Source organism: Thunnus thynnus, chromosome 12 (genome assembly GCF_963924715.1).
Source record: "Thunnus thynnus chromosome 12, fThuThy2.1, whole genome shotgun sequence".
In the NCBI taxonomy this organism is placed as follows: Eukaryota; Metazoa; Chordata; class Actinopteri; order Scombriformes; family Scombridae; genus Thunnus; species Thunnus thynnus.
In genome coordinates this window covers 7,975,865-7,996,212 of record NC_089528.1, presented here as the reverse complement: position 1 = coordinate 7,996,212, position 20,348 = coordinate 7,975,865, and the positions used below count along the sequence as shown (strand labels likewise).

General features: G+C 44.6%; 1 protein-coding gene across 7 annotated transcripts; it reads right to left on the bottom strand.

The window, feature by feature from the left end:
* Positions 1 to 1,092: 1,092 nt before the first annotated feature.
* chd8 (chromodomain helicase DNA binding protein 8) lies at positions 1,093 to 20,335 on the bottom strand. 7 transcript variants are annotated; one of them, XM_067605073.1, is made up of 40 exons: positions 19,704 to 20,335; positions 18,721 to 18,783; positions 17,573 to 18,636; positions 17,069 to 17,380; positions 15,755 to 15,868; positions 15,151 to 15,650; positions 14,930 to 15,041; positions 14,191 to 14,397; positions 13,949 to 14,017; positions 13,790 to 13,845; positions 13,570 to 13,687; positions 13,269 to 13,352; positions 12,968 to 13,105; positions 12,665 to 12,786; positions 12,151 to 12,394; positions 11,894 to 12,070; positions 11,550 to 11,693; positions 11,287 to 11,385; positions 10,838 to 10,997; positions 9,558 to 9,768; positions 9,172 to 9,367; positions 8,821 to 8,991; positions 8,391 to 8,681; positions 8,013 to 8,233; positions 7,631 to 7,833; positions 7,321 to 7,477; positions 7,135 to 7,224; positions 6,939 to 7,042; positions 6,609 to 6,732; positions 6,273 to 6,348; positions 5,802 to 6,073; positions 5,410 to 5,642; positions 4,439 to 5,098; positions 4,244 to 4,350; positions 3,893 to 4,114; positions 3,525 to 3,620; positions 3,297 to 3,410; positions 3,027 to 3,128; positions 2,841 to 2,945; positions 1,093 to 2,235 (listed from the first exon to the last, which is right to left on the bottom strand). In XM_067605073.1, the coding sequence occupies exons 3-40, from the start codon at positions 18,533 to 18,535 to the stop codon at positions 1,864 to 1,866; spliced, it is 7,746 nt and encodes a 2,581-aa protein (XP_067461174.1). In that variant the 5' UTR covers positions 18,536 to 18,636; positions 18,721 to 18,783; positions 19,704 to 20,335; the 3' UTR covers positions 1,093 to 1,863. The 7 variants fall into 7 exon arrangements, with proteins under 7 accessions (XP_067461174.1, XP_067461176.1, XP_067461177.1 ...); XM_067605075.1 differs by having other exon boundaries at positions 17,573 to 18,633; XM_067605076.1 differs by having other exon boundaries at positions 18,742 to 18,783.
* Between the last annotated feature and the right edge of the window lie 13 nt (positions 20,336 to 20,348).

Sequence of the window (20,348 nt, the reverse complement as noted above, 5' to 3'; positions counted from 1 at the left end):
TGGAGAAAAAATGCTTAAATTATTTTGTATGTGGGAAGTACGAGCAAACAAAGAAGCCATGAAGGCAGCACGGTTCAAATCAATTCTCTCTCGGAGCCATGTGTCATACATATTTAATCATTTAACTCAGTATTCATTGGGTTACGGTACTTAAAAAATATTTTAATTTATTTCTAAACTAATGATCGACACTTTTAAGGGTGGCGATTTTAAAGACGTGGATTTTCATTCAATTGATAAAAGTCTGGCTGCCGTAAACCAGGTTAGAGGACCTTTGGATATGAATGAACGGCAATATCTGCATCGCCAGCAGGATCGCACTATGAGGACAATGTCTTACCTCGAGCTTTAGGGTTTAGTTTGTTGTATCATGCCATTTCTAACAAATAACAAAAGCATTTAATTTATCATTATGATCTTTTTTTTTTTTTTGTGAAACGTGGGATTGTGTTACCCGGAGTCAAGCCTTTCAGGCAGTAGGACCCCCTCTCAGGATGTGCAGTATACAAACACTTAAACAAATCCCTATCATGGCCCATCGTTTGAATAAAGGCACAACCCTTCCCCAAAGATAAAAGACCTTAAAGTTGAAGTTAAACCCCACTGCTTTACTACATTTTCTATACATTTAGCCTCGCTGGGTATCAACTATTGTATTTTCTAGTAAACAATTATTTTCTGGCATTTAACTACACTCCCCAATTAGGTTTTAATATACATGTGCTGTCATAAAAGTATAGTGATTAATACCAATTCAGTCTAAAATTCAGAAAAACAGATCAATAACATCTCAGCTGCCATGTTTCAGAAAGGTTACAAATAAAAAAGGTAGATCAAGTGATGAAATACATAATGAAACAGTAGCTTTGTAAGACAGGCCCCTCTGTTCCCTTAACTTTATTCTAAATTTGTTTGTAGTACTGTTCCTATGAAGTATGAATCAGTAAGGTTTGCAACTTGTAGTTGATGATAAAATTGAAGCCTAAATTTTAAAAACTTAAGCTCTAACACAATATTACAGAAACAGACAACCAAACAGCAAACCTTACCGCTCCTGCTTGGTGAAAGTCACAATAATACACACAAACTTGCTTTCACTGTAGATTGCTGTTATTCATATCACAGATACAGTCAGATCATAAAACAAGAATAGTAACTCATTGCTGTCATCTTTGCACCATAGTACACAATTGACCAGCTCTACATTGTACAATACACCCATCCTCCTAGCACTGCTTCAGTAACTAATACGCCACTTTCCCTCTCCCTCCCTCCCTCTCAACCCCCGCCCCTCCCATAGAGTGAAAACAATAACAGTACATCCACACACTGGATCCCCTTGTAGTTCACAGGCTCGTCTGGACACAGAGGATATGACCAAACAAGATCAGGGGATTGTGGGATCTGGATTCAGGCTCTGCTCAGTACACATGTCCAGTTTCATGTAGCGCAAGAGGACTGGTATTGAGGTTCTTAGATAAGAAAAGGGTATCTGTACAGCAGGAGTCCCCTTTTGGTCACGGCTGGGAATGTGATGGGAATTCATAGATTTGGAGGAAGAGGAGGAGAATGACGAGTCATGAAGTAAGAAAGCTCAGCTTTTTGCCATTTTGTCAGAGGTTAGAGAGGAGGACTAAGGAGAGAAAGATGGAACACGATTCTCAATGATGAAAAAGAAAACAGATGGGTGCAAACCTGCTCCTTTCATGGAAAAAAATCCTATATAAAATAAATGAATAAAAGTAGCAACAAAACAACACATTCATCCATAATTTGATACATAATATGGTAAAAATAAATGATGAGGAATAACATAATTCATTTCTGAGAAGGGGACTAAGTCAGATGTGTTGGGGGGTTCAGTCAATCCTCTGAGCTAGATGAGGAGTCAGAGTCCTTCTGTGCTATGATGACATCGTCCAATAGGGCTTCTTGATCCGAGCTGTCATAGTCACCTTGGGAAAGGCTGTCGCCACCCTCCATTTTAACATCAAAGTCCGGACTGGTGAGGAAGTGATGGGAGTTCTCCAGGTCCTCCTCATCCATCATGTAGGCTCCATCTGAGACCAGAGTCTCCTCTTCAACTCCGTCCATGTTGGGGTCTTCAGGGGTGGGCTCTGGAGTGTGGTGATGATGGTGGTGATGGTGGTGGTGGTGATGGCGGCGCCGGCTTTTCTTAGGGATCTCCGAGTGCTCGGTCAGCAGTCGGTGGAAGAAAGTCTCAGGCAGGAAGCCCTGCAAGTAGGATCATTTTTTATTAGACAGAGAAAGTTGATGGGTAAAAAAAGAACTGTGTGTTCTTCATAGTTTTTCTATTTTCTGATGCTGTGGTGCAGTTTCATGGTCTTAAAGAGAAATGAAACAATATTTAAAGTGATAATTCAAATCAATCTTTATTTAATTTTTCTGATATTGATTCACAAAGTCCAAGATCGATCTTTTAATTTATGCCTTTTCCTGTGGATTTTAAATCTGATATGAGTCCAGACATCGGCCTTTAGGCTTGGTGATGCCTTCAGTGGAGCAGCTCCCGCCACGTTCGACGAGATCTGGCAACAAGATCTCGTTGTGCTCTCATAGCCAGATCTTGCTGAGCACAAGGTTTTGTTGTGCTACATCTCATTGAACATGGTGGCAGCTGCTCTACTGAAGACACCGCCAAGCCTGTTGCACAAAAGCTTTTTTCTTGATAGTGACAGCTTCAAGAAAGCTTCAAGCCTGACGCGCAGCCCAATGTCCATTTTCATGCAAAATGTAAAGGCAGAGCATTTTCTACTAGACAGGATTAGAAAGAAGAGTGAAGAAACACTGCATGGCAAAGAAGTGTTTTGAGTACGTACAGAGTTACGAACAGTTTCAGACCAGTCGGGTGCTACAGCATTATCAGCATTCTCCTCCAGGTATTCCCTCAGGTCTTGCAGCATCGGACAGAAAGCAGCTCCGACCTGCAGCGGAGAAACAGTTTGAACAACCACACAGCCAACAGGTCCAATCAAAATGTGTATTATACCAATTACAAGTCTCACCTTCTTTCCTGTCCTCATGTTAATGATTTTGACCTTCTCACTGCCTGTCAAGGCTTTATCCGCCCTCCTCCTCCTCTTCCTCTTGCTCCTGTTCACAAGAAGCTGTGAAAACAAAACAAATGATGTGATAAAGCAGAAACAGTTCAGTTGTTGATGTTTTGTTTCCTGATCAGCCTCAGACAAATGTCTGTTTACAAGCCAGGGTAATATGAATTGACACTTGATGAAAAGTTGGTCCTATCCCATAACCGATAAATGTTATGAAAGTACCTCCAGCATGTCTCCCTCCACTTCATAGTCTGGGTTCTCCTTCAGCCAGGTGGGAGGGTCCCTGCGCCGAGGAGTTCGCTCCAATGAATCATTGAGTCCATCTGGGTCTGATAACTAAAAAAAAAAAAAGAGGCAGACGGAAAAAAGTTAGAAAAATAAATCCACTGTGGTTTTGTTATTGCATTCAAGTGTGTCTGTGCTACCGAAAGACACATGTAAACCTAATACCTCTTGGTCCTTGCGTCGCTTGCGGCTGCTGCTCTCTCCTCCTGACCCATTTGGCATCAGGGCCTGCTTAGAGAAGGTCAGCTTCAGTCCCTCCTCCTGAGAGACAGAGGGGTCTCTAATTAAGCCATGAAGTACACACCGCAGCTGCATCTCATACTGCCTACTTTTGATTTTAAACACTAAATGAAATTATTTTAACAGTACTAAAAGTAGCACTAAAAACCTCTAAGATGTACTCACTTTCAGTTCCCCATAGTTTTTTTTAAAGGGTGACATTTAGTTTTGCTTCCAAGTATAACAATTATTATCTTTCACAGAATTGCTACAGAAAATCTGACCTACAAATCCAGTGTTCAGTATATTCTCACCTTGAGGAGTTTGACAGTGAACTCTCCGTCTTCTCCCTCAGGCCCAGGGCCACCAGGTGTGCCGGTGGGTTTACGGATCACCCTCGTGTAGGCCATCTCGTCTCCCGTCAGCTCTGAGCTGGGGTTGAGCTGAGCCTCGGACACGTAGCGTCGACCTGAGGGCCACTGACCAGTCAGCACCAGCGTACACAAACTGTCCAAACGGTTGATCAACACACGGTCCTGAGACAAAAAAACAGAGTCCCATAAGTTAGTCATTCACCACCAGAAGATCAAGACATGGTTTCCTCCTTTAGGCAAAGCCACCTACACAAGTCTAGACTTACATCCTGTAAAAAGAACATGAATTACCTTGGGCCAATCCACTCTGAGAGGATCCGGGGGTGGAATGCCGTCCTGAGATGGAGTCATAGAGAGTAAACTGTTATCTTCATCCACGTCACACACCTTCATACCTGCTGAAGAAGAGACAAAACAGGGAAAATAATTAAAACTTGTTTTCATACTTGCAGTGTTGAGTTTTTTTCTCTTTATCAGCCAGCTTACCTCCTTCCCCCTCTTCCTCACTCTCTCCGCTGTCATCGCTGCTGCCTGATCGCTCAGAAGACGATGAGCCTGAATCAGAATCTGAATCTGAATCCGACCCTCCTTCTCCGCCGCCTTTTGTTCCCTCTGTTCGTTCTCCCCTAGCCCGGTTCCTCTTGAAGCTCCAGCCCGGCTCTCGCACCTTGCCGTCATGGTGACTCAAAGGCGTGCTCTGCAGGGTAACACCCATTTCACCTCCAAGCAAGTGGGCGACCTCTTCAGGTCCCTCCTCTTTCACACCGGGCACTTCCTCCTCAGTCTTTGGTTGGCTGAGGGGCATGATGGGCTGCGCCAGTGGTGGAGGTGGTGGGGGGGCCTGCTGGTTCTGGATGAACTCTTCACGGGCCTGACTGAAGGTGAACTGTGGGTCTGAGAAGATGGAGAGCTCGGTGCGGCTGACACCGTGCAGCGCGGCGCCCAACATCAGCTGACGATCGTGGTCCGGTACATTCCACCAAGTGGGCAGCTCAGAGCTGGGTGGGGCCAGCAACAGGCGTTCCTCCAGAGAGGGGTGGGGCAAGACTCGCTCACGCAGGCGACGCAGGAGGCTAATACGGTAAAGTGTACGGGAGGCACGCTCTTCAGTGATGGGGGCCACAGTCTGGGGGGTCTCTGCTGTATCTGGACAGGATCAGAGTAAGAGCAGTTACAATTATGTGTCTGTACGGTCAACATGCTCCACTTATATTAAACTGCCAAAAAAGGAGAACTGTAATTGAACATATTAAGAGTATACAAAACCTGGATTTATCAAAAAAGACCTATACCTAAATATTGGAGTCACTGGTTAAAATCAATTTGCGTAAAAAGAACAAACTGTAGTCACCTACCAACATAGTGTTGGATTCAACATCACCAAAAATGAAGCATCTGTCACTGTCGGTTAAACAGTATAATTCAACCCTATACTGACAAGGTGCAGCAGTAGTTACCTTCACTACGGCCCGGACGCAGATGACAAACCCTCCGGCACATGGCAACAAAAGAGCGGAAGTATCGACTGAGGCTCTCGTCAGTTTTTTTATCCAGACGAGCAAAAGTACGGAAGCGGTTCCAGTCAAAATCAGCTTCTCCGCTCTCAGGAAGACCTGGCTCCTTTTTCATCCTTTCTACACCAAAAGTTGATACCACACGGTAGAAGTCGCATTCCTCCCTACGTGTCCACCTGTGAAAAACAGAGCAACACTCTTTGACACTGGAGCTGGAATGGAGAGCATCACCTGGTCACACACTTTTTGGCATGAAATTTGCATACGGTGAACTTAGAATAGGTGGCAGAGTGTGAACACACAGCCTTTATAGAAACAGTGTAACGCCAGGATACCTTTGCTGCCGCTCCTGCCGTGCAATCTCCTTCAGCTTGCTGGCTTGTTCGCACCGCCTGCGCCTGCGGTCACCCTTTGCCTCAGCTTCAATCTTCAGCTGCTCCTGCCTGTAGCTGCGCTGGTAAGCTGTGATCAGCCGCCGTAACCGCGCTGTAAGCGATGAGCTGGAGGGCCATTCGCACGCACCACTCTGGCTGGATATGCTTTCTGTGATCACCGGCCCTGTCTTGTCTTCAACAGATATCTCATCGTCCACGTTCATAGAGTCAGGCTGGAGGACGACAACAACAGCATTAACAAGATCGAATGGAAACTGATTATTACATTGCTCTCTAGGCCATATTTATAGACAGGTAATGGCAACATGTACAAGTGATCTGATAAATAATTTCCAAAATATTACACCATGTCTATGCAAATAGTCTAGTGCTGACAAAACCCTGCTGACTGAATGTGGCTGAGATTCGTACCTCCTCGTAAAGATCTTTGGCGTGTCTTGATGCAGGCTTGAACTCAGGGTCCTCTGAGTATTTATCATAGTCAGCTCTGTATGACACAAACAATAAATCATCATCAAGCAGGAAAAGGGTGAGACATGTCCGGTATATGTCATGCATGTGTCATGAATTTAAATTTAAGACGTTGACCATTTTAATTCAACTTATAATGACATACAAGACAAAGTCTGGAACTGGCATAAATGTGAAAATGTCTGCAATTTGAACAATTTACGACTTTTGTTATAAGGTTAAGTAGTAAATAAGGACAAAGGAAATAAACAATAAGGCACTGTTAGCATCACTCACTCGTCTCCAAGCTCGGCATCACCAGTGTGCTGCTCGGCATCGATGGCTTTGTCATCAGGCCGACCAACTCTCTCCAGGAAGCAGAGACAGGGATCAGCACGCATGGTGGTGTACATCTCATAACCTAGTAACAAGAGACACAGAGCAGTTACATACAAAGACATGCTCTACAGATTGTGCAAAAACATTTTCCAGATCTGAGGCAAGGCCATGTGAGCGGCTTGACAAATAGTGTACGCATCACATATGACAGTGGTGGTGAGCATGGCCACCACCGACAAGAAGAAGAAGAATTAAAAGCCCTCACCCTGCTCCTATAACGTTACCTACCATGTTTAAATACACCCGCCAGCAGTGAGCGGTCTGCCTCAGTATCCCACCATGCTGCCGGTACCTCCTGCTGCTCCATCTCAGGCATCCAGACATCAACATCCCTGAGAAAAAAAAACATGGTTTAATGTGTGTTAGTGCATATTACAGAGATTTTCAGAAAGTGAGCCTTGTCTTGATGTAATGTATTATATACCTGATGTCAGCCCCTTTCAGGACAGAGTCAGCATGTTCGCCGATCACCTCCTGTTTCAGGTAGTAGAGCATACGCACCCTCAGCAACACCCTGAAGGAGGAGAGGAGGAGTTTTAACGTAGATACATGGATGAGATTACACATGGACATACATAGCAAAAACACAAGATGAGAGGCCTTCACTGACTTGTTGCATTGGTGCTTGAGGTGTTTGCGGTAGCTGTCATCAAGCAGCAGGGTGTCGGGGTTGTACTTGCGGATCCACTCCACCTTCTGTACATCAAATGTACTCTGGGCTTTTACCCTCTTACCCTTCCTGCCTCTTGGAACAGGGATGGACAGACCTGGGCAGAGAAAATAAAATGTCAACAAACAACATAAACCATGGAAAATATCACTTGCACAAGTTAAAATGTCTGTAGTTTGAGAAGGCTGACTTTCATTAATTCACACATGTAGCATTTAAGATGCAAGCGAATCCATGCACAGCTGCATACCAGAGTGGTTAAGTAGTGTTTGGGGTTCACGCCCATTCTCTGGCGGCGTGATGAGCTCCCAGATGAAACTCTTGATGTTCTCATCTCCACGGTAATGGAGCAGACAAAATACCAAGATGACACGACAGATCGTCTCCACGTCACGCTCGCTTAGACGCCGCTTACACCTGGCGTGGGAGAGGATGTCCCTCCAGCGACCCCAACTGGAGAAGAAAAAGGGTGAAAAATGTAGAGTCAGACTTTAACCCATTAAATCAATTTTATTGTTTAGGTGGAAGATGCATGTGATTTGGAGAAGAGGAAGCTAAAACAAATATTAAGTCTTGAGAAAACGACGATGTAAGAAAACTGGTGTGACTCACTATTAACAAAGTCTACATACCCATAGACAAGCAGGTGTTTTTCCACCCGGAAACAGTCGGTGCGGCCGTAACCACCTCCGCTGTGGCGGTCGGAGCGCCGGGAAGAACGTGACTGTCTGGAATTGGCAGGTGGATACTCGTCGTCACTGTCCAGATCAGACAGTTCTCCTCCTTCACCTCGTAAACTGGAATACTGACGGGTCTGCTTACGTACTCTGGGAGTGTCGATCACCAGAGTGTTCTATGAGGGAAGGAGTAACTCTTTTATAGTAGTGAATTCAATATTACTCCAAGCAATATATAACATTTAATATAGGAACTAGATCAAACACCAGTAAAATCTACATTATGCATAATAACCCTAAGTTGATCTTCACAAATAAACATCATAGATTTACCTTTCGGTTGATGGAGTCCATGTCTATGTCAGCCTTCTTGGCCCACTTCTGCCAGAATTCAGGGTCATCGAGGGCAATGTCATTACGGTTCTCAGAGGCCACAAAGCTGGCCTTGGAGAACGTGGAGCCCTTGCCCTCGCTCTCGATGGTGATGGTGGTGGCTCTTCGCTGAAGGATCTGGTCAATGTCCTCCTCGCAGAAGCGACTGCCCTCATCATTCTCATCCATGATGGCTGCGTAGGCACCCTTCCTCAGCAAGTCCTCGATCTCCTTCTTGGAGAACTGTTGGATCTGTTGAAGGTGAGCAGGAAGTCATTTACACAAGAGGTACAAACTGGATTAAGAGAACAATTTTTTGAGAATAGATGATTGACCAGGCTAAAAACATGACCTTGCAGTTCATGAGTTAACGATTAGTAGGTTTTCTTACCCCGTTGACGTTGCTGTCTTTGTTGCCACTCATGCTCTGCAGGACAGCGCGGTCCAGACCAAGCTTGAGACTTGCTTTATCCAGCATCTCCCTCTCATACGAGTTCCTGGTGATCAGACGGTAGACCTTGACCGCCTTAGACTGGCCAATACGATGACACCGTGCTTGAGCCTGAAAGAGGAAAAGAAGGGTCAAAAGAGCATCACATGCAGCTGCTAACATTAAAAAAAAAAAATTGTTGAGCTGTTTATTGTAAAAACATACATGTGAATAAGTCTGTAAAAAACGCTGTGTGTATGTAAAGATGCATGTTGTTCTTGTGGCCTAATTTAGCACAGTTGAATCTTGTACCTGCAGGTCATTCTGAGGGTTCCAGTCAGAGTCAAATATAACACAGGTGTCGGCAGCAGTGAGGTTAATACCCAGGCCGCCAGCACGGGTACACAGCAGGAAGACAAAGCGGTCTGAGTCGGGCTTGCTAAAGCGATCGATGGCAGCCTGTCGTAAGTTCCCACGCACCCTGCCATCAATTCGCTCATAAAGGTATCTGTAAAAATGAGTTGAAACACCTCATTAACTTCTCCACGTAATATGCTCAAGACAATTATGCCAATACTTGTAAAGTTGTTTTTTTTTTTTTTTTTTTAAATCATCAATTGCACTTGGCTTTAATAGATAATTATATATATTGATTGTTAATTACAGTTTTAAATTCAAATACAGCTGGACCCTCCTACCTTTTGTTGATGAGGTAGTCCTCCAGAATGTCTAAGCAGCGCACCATCTGGGAGAAGATGAGCACTTTGTGGCCACCAGCTTTGAGGCGTGGCAGCAGTTTGTCCAGTAGCACCAGCTTGCCGGCCGACCGAATCAGGGCCTGCAAATGGAAGTCCGCGGCCAGGGGGTCATACACCTCCCGCAACTCCGCTACGATCTTCTCCTCCGCGCCTGGACAAGACAGAGGAACAGATATAATTTCATTATGCTATCCAAGCTTTTACCGATACAGGAAGGAATGGCACTAAACACTTGAAGAGCCTTACACAGGATTGTGATACACATTTGCTACTGAAACCCATCATCATCAGCTTGTATAAAATATTACAGTGACATTGAGAGTTCACTTTGATGTTTCTGAAGTGCGGCACAGATACAACATGTCATCATAAAGTGTATTGTTTGAGCTCTTAGTCTCTCAAAAGTAGCTACACCTAACAGCAGTCAAGCTGAATGTTAACTGACAAAAACAAAAAGTACCAGAACAAATCTGCATGACATCTAATTTATCTCTGAATAATGCATTACTGTAAAAAGTCTGGATTAGGCTTTTCACATGTGATCACCAGAGGAATCACTGTGCTACAACTTTAGCCATTGTTTTCCTACAGACTGAGCAACATCCGTTCCGCTCACTCAGATTTTACATGGTCACTGGCTTTTCAAAGTACATCCAATCATGTTAGCTGACCGAGAGGCTTTAATCATGAAGGTTGTCTCTCCAACATTTCCAAAGAAAGATATACTAGTTAATTCAAAAGTAAGTGTGTATTGCTTTTTGTCAGCATTAATTTGTTACACAGCAGATAAAGGATGCAGTGACTTAGAAAGTTGATCTCTCAGCACTGTCCAAACCTGCAGTGAGTGCAGCTCAGACTGCTTATTATGTGTAGGCAGCTTTAAAGGAACACTCAACCTCTGATTTAATGTCAGCTCATTCTGAGAAATGGCTCTAAATACATCATTACGAAAAACTGTTGTCAACCATTCCTGGAATTGCTCTGTTCCAAAGATTATATGGACAGTACAGCACAATTCAGTTACTTTTGGAAATACATGCACAGCTGTACATATTTAAGCCTGAATATAACAACAAAAACACAGACACAAAGATGCTCAGTACAAGCAGCTAAACATCTTCTACCCACTGTCATTAATGCTTTAGGAAGGAGGTCACAGCCAATAAATTGAAAGTTAACATTGCTGAAGAAGACCATGAGTAAATACTGAGATGCAATACCATTGATGAGGTAGGGGTGGTTGCAGCACTTGCGCAGCTCCATCATAGTGTTGAGCAGGTTGGGGACATTGCTGTTACTGTTTGCCCCTAAACTGAGGAAACTGAAGTTCCTCTCCAGGATGGCCCGGTAATACTTCTTCTGGACATCCGTCAACTCAACCTGATAGGAAAAATAGTCAGATTTTACAATTCACCACAAATCTTACCACACAGTATGTTAAAGGTATTTGTGTTTTGAGTATTTATTGTGAAATAAGGTGCCCTCTAAAGCCTTTTGATATGTGTGTATCATTTTCAGATTTGTCTTGATGCATCGGTTCTGGTGACCATCAGTGTGTTCCAATCCTCTTTTAGCAAGATGGGAAAGACAAACTGTCATCTCATTTATGTCCTGAAGAACTCCAGACATAGCACAGTTTTACAGAGAATTATGCACCATTTATACAAACCTCTATGATGGTCTCCTGTTTGGGTGCCAAATTCTTCTCGACATCCTCTTTGAGCCTTCGCAACATCATGGGTTTCAAGATGGCTTGCAGCTTCTGAACCTGATGGGCCGATACAAAGCACATGCTCAGTGACAGCTGAACATTACAAGTTAAAAGTTCAGATATGAGAGGAGTCGTGTAGATTTAAAGACATAGAGACAACAGATTGATAGGCATGTGTGAATCTGAGTTCATCAGTGCCAAGATAAGTGTATATTTTGTACCTGTTCCTCCGTTTTGAGGTCTCCAAAGTCTCTGAGGAATTCAGTCTCAGAGGGGAACTGAGTAGGCTCCAGGAAATGAAGCAAACTGAAGAGTTCCTCCACAGTGTTCTGGAGAGGAGTGCCCGTCAACAGCACCTTGTGTTCCTGGGAAAAAAAACCACAGAACACATGAAAAAATGAAGATGCAAAGAGAGAGGAGAGGAAGTAGTGGAGGAGGAGAGTTATAAAACAGGAAGAGAAAGATGCACAGAACAGAGAGGAGGATCTTAACTATTCAGCAAAATGTTTGCACATTTGATCATTAGTTTTATTCTGAAGTATACATTCTGCTGCAATCAACATACCAGGTCCAACATCTTCAAGCTGTCCAACAGCTTGCAGTTGCGATTCTTGAGGCGGTGAGCCTCATCAATGATCACACAACGCCAGGCGATCTCCCTCAGCTCCGGGCAGTCAGACAAAACCATCTCAAAGGTTGTGATGAGGGCGTCAAACTTGTACGCACCCGGGATCAAATGTTCCTGTAGACAGAATGCCAATTTCCATTACACATGTTCAACGTAACTAAAGTTAACAAACAACAATCAATCATTAACTCCACCTTCTCATCCTTGCAGTACATCTCATACTGCTGGATCATCTGTCGGCTGGCCAGGCTGCCGTGGTAGACGATGGCATTCATGCTGGTCCACGTGGAGAACTCCCTCTCCCAGTTGGTGATGGTGGAGAGGGGAGCGATGACCAGGAAGGGGCCTTGGACGCCGGCAGCGTACACCTCAGACAGCAGTGCGATGGACTGGATGGTCTTCCCCAGACCCATCTCATCTGCCAGGATACAGTTCTGCCTGAGATACAAGAAACAGGAAGTGTGAGTACTGAAGAGTGGGAGGAACAATTAAAAAGCATCATTTAATGTGGACTTTTCGATTTTACCAGAATATAGATGACACAATGCCTACTTCATGTTGTCCACCTCATATTGTGCTCTGCTACAATCCTAAAGTTGCCACTGCTACTACTTTAATCACAGCACCATGCTGTTTGACTGTGGCTCTTGCACTTTGCTACATGTGACCATGAAGTGTCGTACGTACGTTTATGTGTGTGATACATACCTGTTGTACCAGTTGAAGAGCAGCCAGTTGACTCCCTCTAGCTGGTACTCTCTGAGAGTGTTGCCATTCTTGTACTCTCTGGTCTCCTCCAACTTCTTCCATGAACTGGCTTGAGGTCGCACCTGATGAAAAGGACACGGGGGAAAAAAATGAATAGGATGCATGATGACACAGGAAACAAACCTCTGCTTGTCAGGTTACACAGGCCACAAGGGTCCCCAGTTGTCCCCCATTAGATTCAAAATGCGCAGACAAACAGGTGATTAAAAACTACGTCTGGTTATCTTTCACTTGACCGCTCACCGCTCTCTTCAGGCGAGGTTGTCGGTCTTGGATTTTGCTGAACTCTTCAACCTTGCCCTCGTCAACATCCTCCTTCAGCTCCCAGGTGGCGTCTTCATAAGGCAGAGAGCACCACTTCACCAGGTAGTAGATAACAGGCTAGATGGAGTGAGGGGGGGAAATATGAACTCAAATATTTAACTATTGCAAACATGCTACTATGGGTCATATTTCTCTAAGATTATGCACAAGAATTCAGCTACATAGCCAAGAGAGAACAGCTGATCTCCTTTATCCTGTTGTAAAAGGCCTGGTCTCTCACCTCGCCATTGTCCTTGTCCACACTATGGGATACATCCAGGATCCTGTCCACCTCCATGTAGTCTGGATTGAATGGCTCCTCATCCTGAAAAGAACCACAGGGTCAGTACAAATACCATATGTATAAAGTTATACAATAGCTAAAGCAGTATGAACCCTCATTGTGCTGTTCTACTCAAACATCCTCTTAAAAAACCTTAAGGTAGAACAACTTTAAGTGCATGTGGTGGTTAAACTGCAGAGCCATTTTCTGCAATCAAGCTTTTAAAAATTTGAAGTTTCAATCCGTGTTTCCCTCTCACCTCCTGGAACAGGTGCCTCATCTGCGCGTGCTTGGTCTTGAACCTCTTGATCTTTTGATGGATCCTCTTATCTTTCTCCAGCTGCTCCAAAGTGGCCCACTCACAGTGTAAATATGAACTGAGGACACAAGAGTGATGTTTTAGTTGAGTACTCATCTCTTCAAGCAATTAAAAAAAAAGTGCCATGGCCAAAGTTATTGATTGAGATATTGAGACTTACTAGTTCTTGTATTTTACAAAGAATTCCTCAACATTGGTGTATTGGCCTTGGGACACCTTCAAGAGAAAAAACAGTTTTTTGTTTTTTTATGATTCTCAGAATTAAATCAAATAAATTAAGGAAGAGCATTGGAACATAATGTAAATAGAATAAACATACTTCCTTCTTGGTTAATCTCATAGAAAGAACTTTGTCTACAATTGCGGCGTCTTCTTCACTTGGGTTTTCCTGTAAAAATAAAAACATCATACATTTAAAATGATTGAAACATACACACCTTCAATCTGATGCAAATACACAAAATCATGTATAAATGACTAAACAACCCATTCTAACCAACATCCATCTCATGATAGTCCTTCATTCAATCTCACCCCAGAAGAAAGAATTATGTTTCTCACCACAAAGAACTGCATGCTGGGCAGTCCGTCACCATCCAACTCCATTTCCTGTTTTAGCTGCGCTGCTGTTCCGCCACTGATGGACGCCACGGCTACCGCAGTTGTAGTAACATCTACGTCTTCCTGCTCATCCTCGTCATCCGTTATCTTGATATCCAAGTCCTCTGTGTACTTCTTCCTTTTCACCACACGATTGGAGCGCCTCTTCTGCTCAGAGGAGAAAGGTGTCAGTTAAAATTGTTTCTCTCTTACGTTCAAGCAACAGCAGACACCCATATATCCACACATGACAAATTACATAAAATGAGAAGGGTCTTTTTTTATTGAAACATGATTTCTAACCATTAGCATGTCCCAGCAGATAAATGGGAGTCTGCAAACACTCTCACAGGGCTCCAAAATGACCTTGCCAACTACCTGCCAAACTGGCTTCTGCAGGGTTACACTGGAGAACTAGTCTACAAAGCCTTCTCGTTTCCATTCTTTGTTAAACTAGAAATGTTTTGACATTACAAAGGTAAGAACACACTTGCTGCTAATGAATACAACCCGCATGTATTGCTATGCAGAAACATCAAAGCTTGTCATGTATTAACAAAGGATGAGCTTAAAAGACAATCAGCCTCCAAAACAAATGGCTGTATGCTCTGTTATTTGTTGCGTTAAATATTAATAAGATCAGGGGGAAATTTCCAAAAGTGTAATGATCTTAATTGTGTGACCATGTATGTTCTTGTACCATTGTCATGTCATCCTCCAGCGCAGCAGGTGAGGCGGGGCTCAACTCCCCATCAGAGTGGTCTGAGGACGCATTCCTCTTTCTTTTCTTGGCCCCCACTAGAGTAATAGTGCTGGCGGAAGGATGGAGGGAGAGAGGAAGGGCAAAGAGATAGATAAGCATCAACAGGATGATAAATATAGTTTTCTACAAGACTACCTTTCCCAGCATGCATCACTTACTTTGTCTTAGTTTTGCTTTTGCTCTTGTTCCCAGCCCCGGGTATTACTGTGCCTCCAGCTACTGTGGCTGTTCCTCCTGGTGTCTTCACTTTGCTCTTTTTGTCAGCCCCTCCTGTGGTTTTGGGTGTCACCCCTCCAGCTACAGGACTTTTCTTCTTGCTCCCTCCTCCGCTGGTCTTTTTCTTAGCAGCAGACACCACAGTCAAAGTGCCCCCCATCTCTGGAGAGGTCTGAGTGGATGGAAGCTCATCCTGGTTCAGGACTCTGGGCAGGTTCTTCTCGCCACGTGCTTTGGCTCGGGCAATAGCTTCAGCCACAATACGGTTTGCCTTCTCTTGTTTGCACAGGATCTCCACTCGTCGCACAGAGGCAGGCTCGCCAGGGGCCTTGGTGATACGGATGGCCTGGGATGGAGTGGTTGTAGTGGAAGGGCCTGCGGTCGACGTGTTGATGACCTTCACCACTGAGACTGTTCCGCCAGCCGAAGAAGCTGCACTTGTCTGAGAGAGGAGAATGTTTTTTTAAGTTTGTCGGATTGTATTTAAATAAAACTCTAGTCTCTCTCTAATGTATAGAAAATATCCATGCACATCTAGAGGTCTACCTGTGGCTGGAGAAGCATTTTGAGCGGCACTGCAACTCTCTGTCCTCCTTGGCCTTGGGAGATCTGCAGCACCTGGGGGCTGCCAGTATTGCCAGCTCCTGAAACCAGTTGGTACTGTACGAGTGAAAGAAGAGACGGGTCACAATCTGCTTTTTGAAAGATCTTAAAAAGCTAACTTCAGGTTAGATAACACAGTTAAGCATTTATGTGATCTGGGAATTTGGCAGGATTTTCAAGAAGACATTTTTGGAAAGCTGCTTGTTTGGCATCTTCTCCACAGTCAGATAGGAGTGATATGAATTTCATCACTGTGTGTCCAGTGCGGAGATTAGCCCAGGATGCAGCTTTGCAGTTTTTTTAACAGCACCTTTGACAGAGATAGGTTAACTTTTTTCTCTCTGCATCAAGCCTTTCTGCCATGCCAGGCTAAACACAACCTGGATCAATCTCTGTTCTGGATGCACAGAGATGAAGCTGATGTTAATCTTTTCATCAAGCTCTAGGTAAAATAGCAAACAAGCATATTTTGAAACTGCTGCCATATTACTTTAAGATCAGCAATTTAGCAAAAAAAAAAAAATCCAAAGATACAAGGAATATTACTTTGAGGACATGTAACTTTTAAAGCCGATAAGCCAATAATTCATTCAACTGCTGAATCTGATCTAAGGAACACAATTTCTACTGCCGTCTTTATCTCCATCTTTGTTGAGAGCCCCCCCCTCCAAACACTGCATCAGATATTCAAAGAATCTAGCTTTAACATCAATTGCTCATGGTTACTAGTTAGCAGAGCCAATGTGGGAATTTTCATCATCAAATCATTTGGACTGATCTGTTCTGGCCATACATTAGTAGTCATCGCTTAGTATTGTGATTGGACATCTGAAACAAGTAGAACCAACTGCTCCAGTCCAACACAAATGTTAGCAACTAAAATATTAGCCACATAAAGACACATTTGTTGTGGTAGCTGGGGAATTTTGGTGACCAGCATCGTGTCACAGGGGGTCAGATTGCGGAAGGCAGTTTGGTGATATTACTGGGCATTGGTTTAATCTGAGATGCAGCCCAAAATGCTTTGTGTTGCATCTTTGCAGTAAAGTCTTGGGAGAGCAGTTGCCTCCTTTTACTGCATCATTACCAACTAACAGGCAGTTCAATGTTTGACAAGCATAGATTAGTATGTAAAAAAGGGAATATCAGAGCTCAGAGAAATTTGTCACAAACAAGAGAATAATAAAGCAAGACAGAGTGTGCCTCAGAAATGACCTGGAACAGGTTAATCCAAACAGTAACACATTACTTTCTCACCTTTACTCCTCCTTGTTGGTTGGGCTGCTGCTGAACCTGCAGCTGAATTGTGAGGACTTTGGGCTGCCCTCCAGCCTGGCCTGCAGCCCGGGCCTGGGTCAGGGCTGCTAGCTGGCTTCCCTGGAGCACCAGTTTGCCCCCGGGGAGCTGACCCAGTACTAGTCTAGCTGGGGCTTGGGCCTGTTGCCCCCCTTGGGCTGTCTGAACCTGTGTGACCTGCGGCTGGGCTGTAACAGCTTGACCCGCTGACACAGCAGTGGCAGCCTGGGAGGGCTGCTGGAGAACCAGAGTGATCCGTTTTGCTTCGCCACCCTAGAATCATATACAGAGAATTAGACTCATTGTGACAGTTAGGAAAAGTCTGACCTTATTTTACACCTTGTGAAACTCAGCTACAACCCTGATATAAAACCATAACACCACACCAAACATCACCCGTTGTGCTGCAGCTGTCATGGTGACACCTTGTGGTCTGCCTGCGGTGGCAGAGGAGGTGGCGCTTACCTGTGTTTGTGCCTGCATGGCTGGCTGGAGCTGCACCTGGCCTTGAGCTTGAACCTGGATCGGAGTAGCCTGGCCCTGGGGCTGGACTTGGACTTGAGTCTGGCCTTGAGTCATCTGTGCTTGGGCTGGGATCTGCACCTGAACTTGCTGGCCTTGCGTCTGCTGCACCTGCTGGGGCACGGAGGTGAGCAGCACCTGTTTCACTGGCCCGTTGGGAGACTGTAGCAGCCGCTGCACCCCTGCAGCACCCACCTTGACTGGATTTTGTCCTGGGCTCGCCTGGTTCAAAACTGTTCCCCCCTGTAATATGGACATGCCAGGTTTGAGAGGAGTGCCAGACAACACACGGATGACCTTTCCGCTGGTCTGGCCTGCGGCTCCAGATACAGTCTGCAGCACCTGGGCTTGACCCTGGGGACCTTTGAGAATGACAATTTTACCACCAGCTTGCTGTGTGATGGCAGCTAACTGCTGAGGAGTGAGCTGGTGAGTTATCTGTGTGAGCTGCTGTGTGGGGGCGGTGGTGGTGGCCGGGGACGTGGAAACAGTCAGAGGTGAGCTCAGCAGGACAGTGCTACTGGTGACCACGCTTGCGTTGCTGACGATGGGTATGGTGGCCTGGGCTTGGATTTGAGGTACAGTATCAACAGGGGCAGGGACTACAGTGGGAGCTGCAGCTATGGAAACAGTCTGAGCAGGCGCTACTGGCACCGGCTGCTGCGCGGGGACTTGAACCGGGGCAGGGTCAGGGATGGCGGGGGCTGCTACAGGAACACCAAGGCCTTCGCTGACCGTCAGCTCAGGTGTGGGCTCCGGCTCAGCTGGTGTGTCCACCTGGCCCAATGCCAGCTTAAGTGCCTCCTCCACAGGGTCTGAGGAGCCCTGAGAAAAGGAGTCATCCGGGAGGGCATCCAGGTTAAACAGGGGTGTGTCCTCAAAGAGGTCCATGATGGGATCTGCCATCTTGCCCCCTCCACACAGGGAGACGGGCACAACGTTAGACACACTCCGAGATGGAAGCTAAATAGTAGTCGTCCAGATCTTCTCAATATTTAAGCAAACTGCTGGAAATAGAGGAGAAACACAGATGTCAATGATGCACAATTTCATGACTTTGACATTATTTGAACAAAAGCTGTACTGCTTACTAGTTCCAGCCAGTTTCACACCTGAAGGTTTGGTGTGTCTCATTCAATGGCCAGTTCAAGGGTCTTTAAGAGTACAAAGATAAAAAGAATAGAACAGAAAGCTTTACAAAAGTGGCCCTATAAGGCAACCCTGTATACCTCTCATTATTCATTTAAATTTAGTTCTGAATGCATGGAAAAGAACACACTTAAGTTTCCTAAATCACAACTTTCATATAAACACACTTACATTCATCTTTTTAAGAGCTATGAGCTCTTACCAAGTTTACTTTCTCTATGAGTCAATTCACATCATACCAATAATTTATGTAACAGCAACGAAGCGAAGAAAAGTTTAACGGACACTAAAAGACTCACTTCATTGTCACATATTTTGTTTTGGCTGAATATAACAACTAACTCGTGGCCACCTTGTACAGACAAACTATCAATGTGCTGTTACAGGTTTAATTCTGGTAAAAACAAATGACTAAAAAAAACAAAAGCAGGCAGTTTTATCAGTTATATATAAAACCAGAAAAGCTGAAAAGAGTTGGTAGTGAAGTCAGATGAGAAGGGTGCTGATGCTGGAGAGGTAGGATGCTTTCCTCTCTGGTCGTATTGCAGTCTTTCTCACAAAAACCCGTCGGCTAGCATTAGCTTGTACCGCGACCAAGATGTGCCTCTTACAAAAGCGTGAGTGGCTCCGAACACATCAGGCTCATAAACACGGTGTATTGTGTGTTTTAGAGCCGCTAGCTCGCTTCTCTGTCATTTACTACCAACCATTCATCCTACCGGACTCCTTCAATCTCATCAACAAACCGGACCAAACCAAAGCAACGTGCCACAATAACCACGTCCCCGTCAACGTTCAGACACGACTTAGGCCGCAATGCTGTTTCGGTTGGTCCGCGTCTGTTTTTCGGCAAAAACACCTGTAAATAACCATCATGTCCACTGCCTTAAGTCTCTCAGTAATAATTTCGGGGTGCTAAATTTACCTTTGCATCGACACACATGGCTTTCTCCGTCTCACAACACTGTACGATTACAGGAAACGGCCAGGGAAGAGCAGGAACTAACATTCTTGCCAGAGAAAGCGTAGAAAGCGTGCCCCCTCCTTACGAATGCTATCAAACCTTTTTGATTGGTCGGTTATCTCCACAGCCGGCAGCATACGGCAATCTCATTGGCTGAACCAGCTATCAGTCACGTTATACGGACGCTACTGTGGGCGGGATGAGTACCGTAGTTGGGTTGAGAAAACAATAAATGCGGCCTAGCTGAGCTCATTTGACTTGGGTTGATCTTCAACATCGATGTTTTTTTTTTTCTTTTTTTTTTTTTTTTTAACTGAGATATATGCTCATATATGAGAGAGCACGAGGGCTTGTAGAGCTGACTGGAGAAAAAATAAACGAGTGTTTCAATAATCTCGAAGGTATAATGGAGGGCACAAGCACCACAGGCCCATTTGTGAATGACACCGTCCGTGTTATTACACTGACTGCAGCTCAACAATTAGTCCATATTGATATAAAAATGAATGGAGACCCCTCGTGATATTGCTCTGTTACTTCATAGAAATATACATCCACCTCCTGTGAGCACATTGACGGATTTTAGTCGTTTCATACTATGTTTTT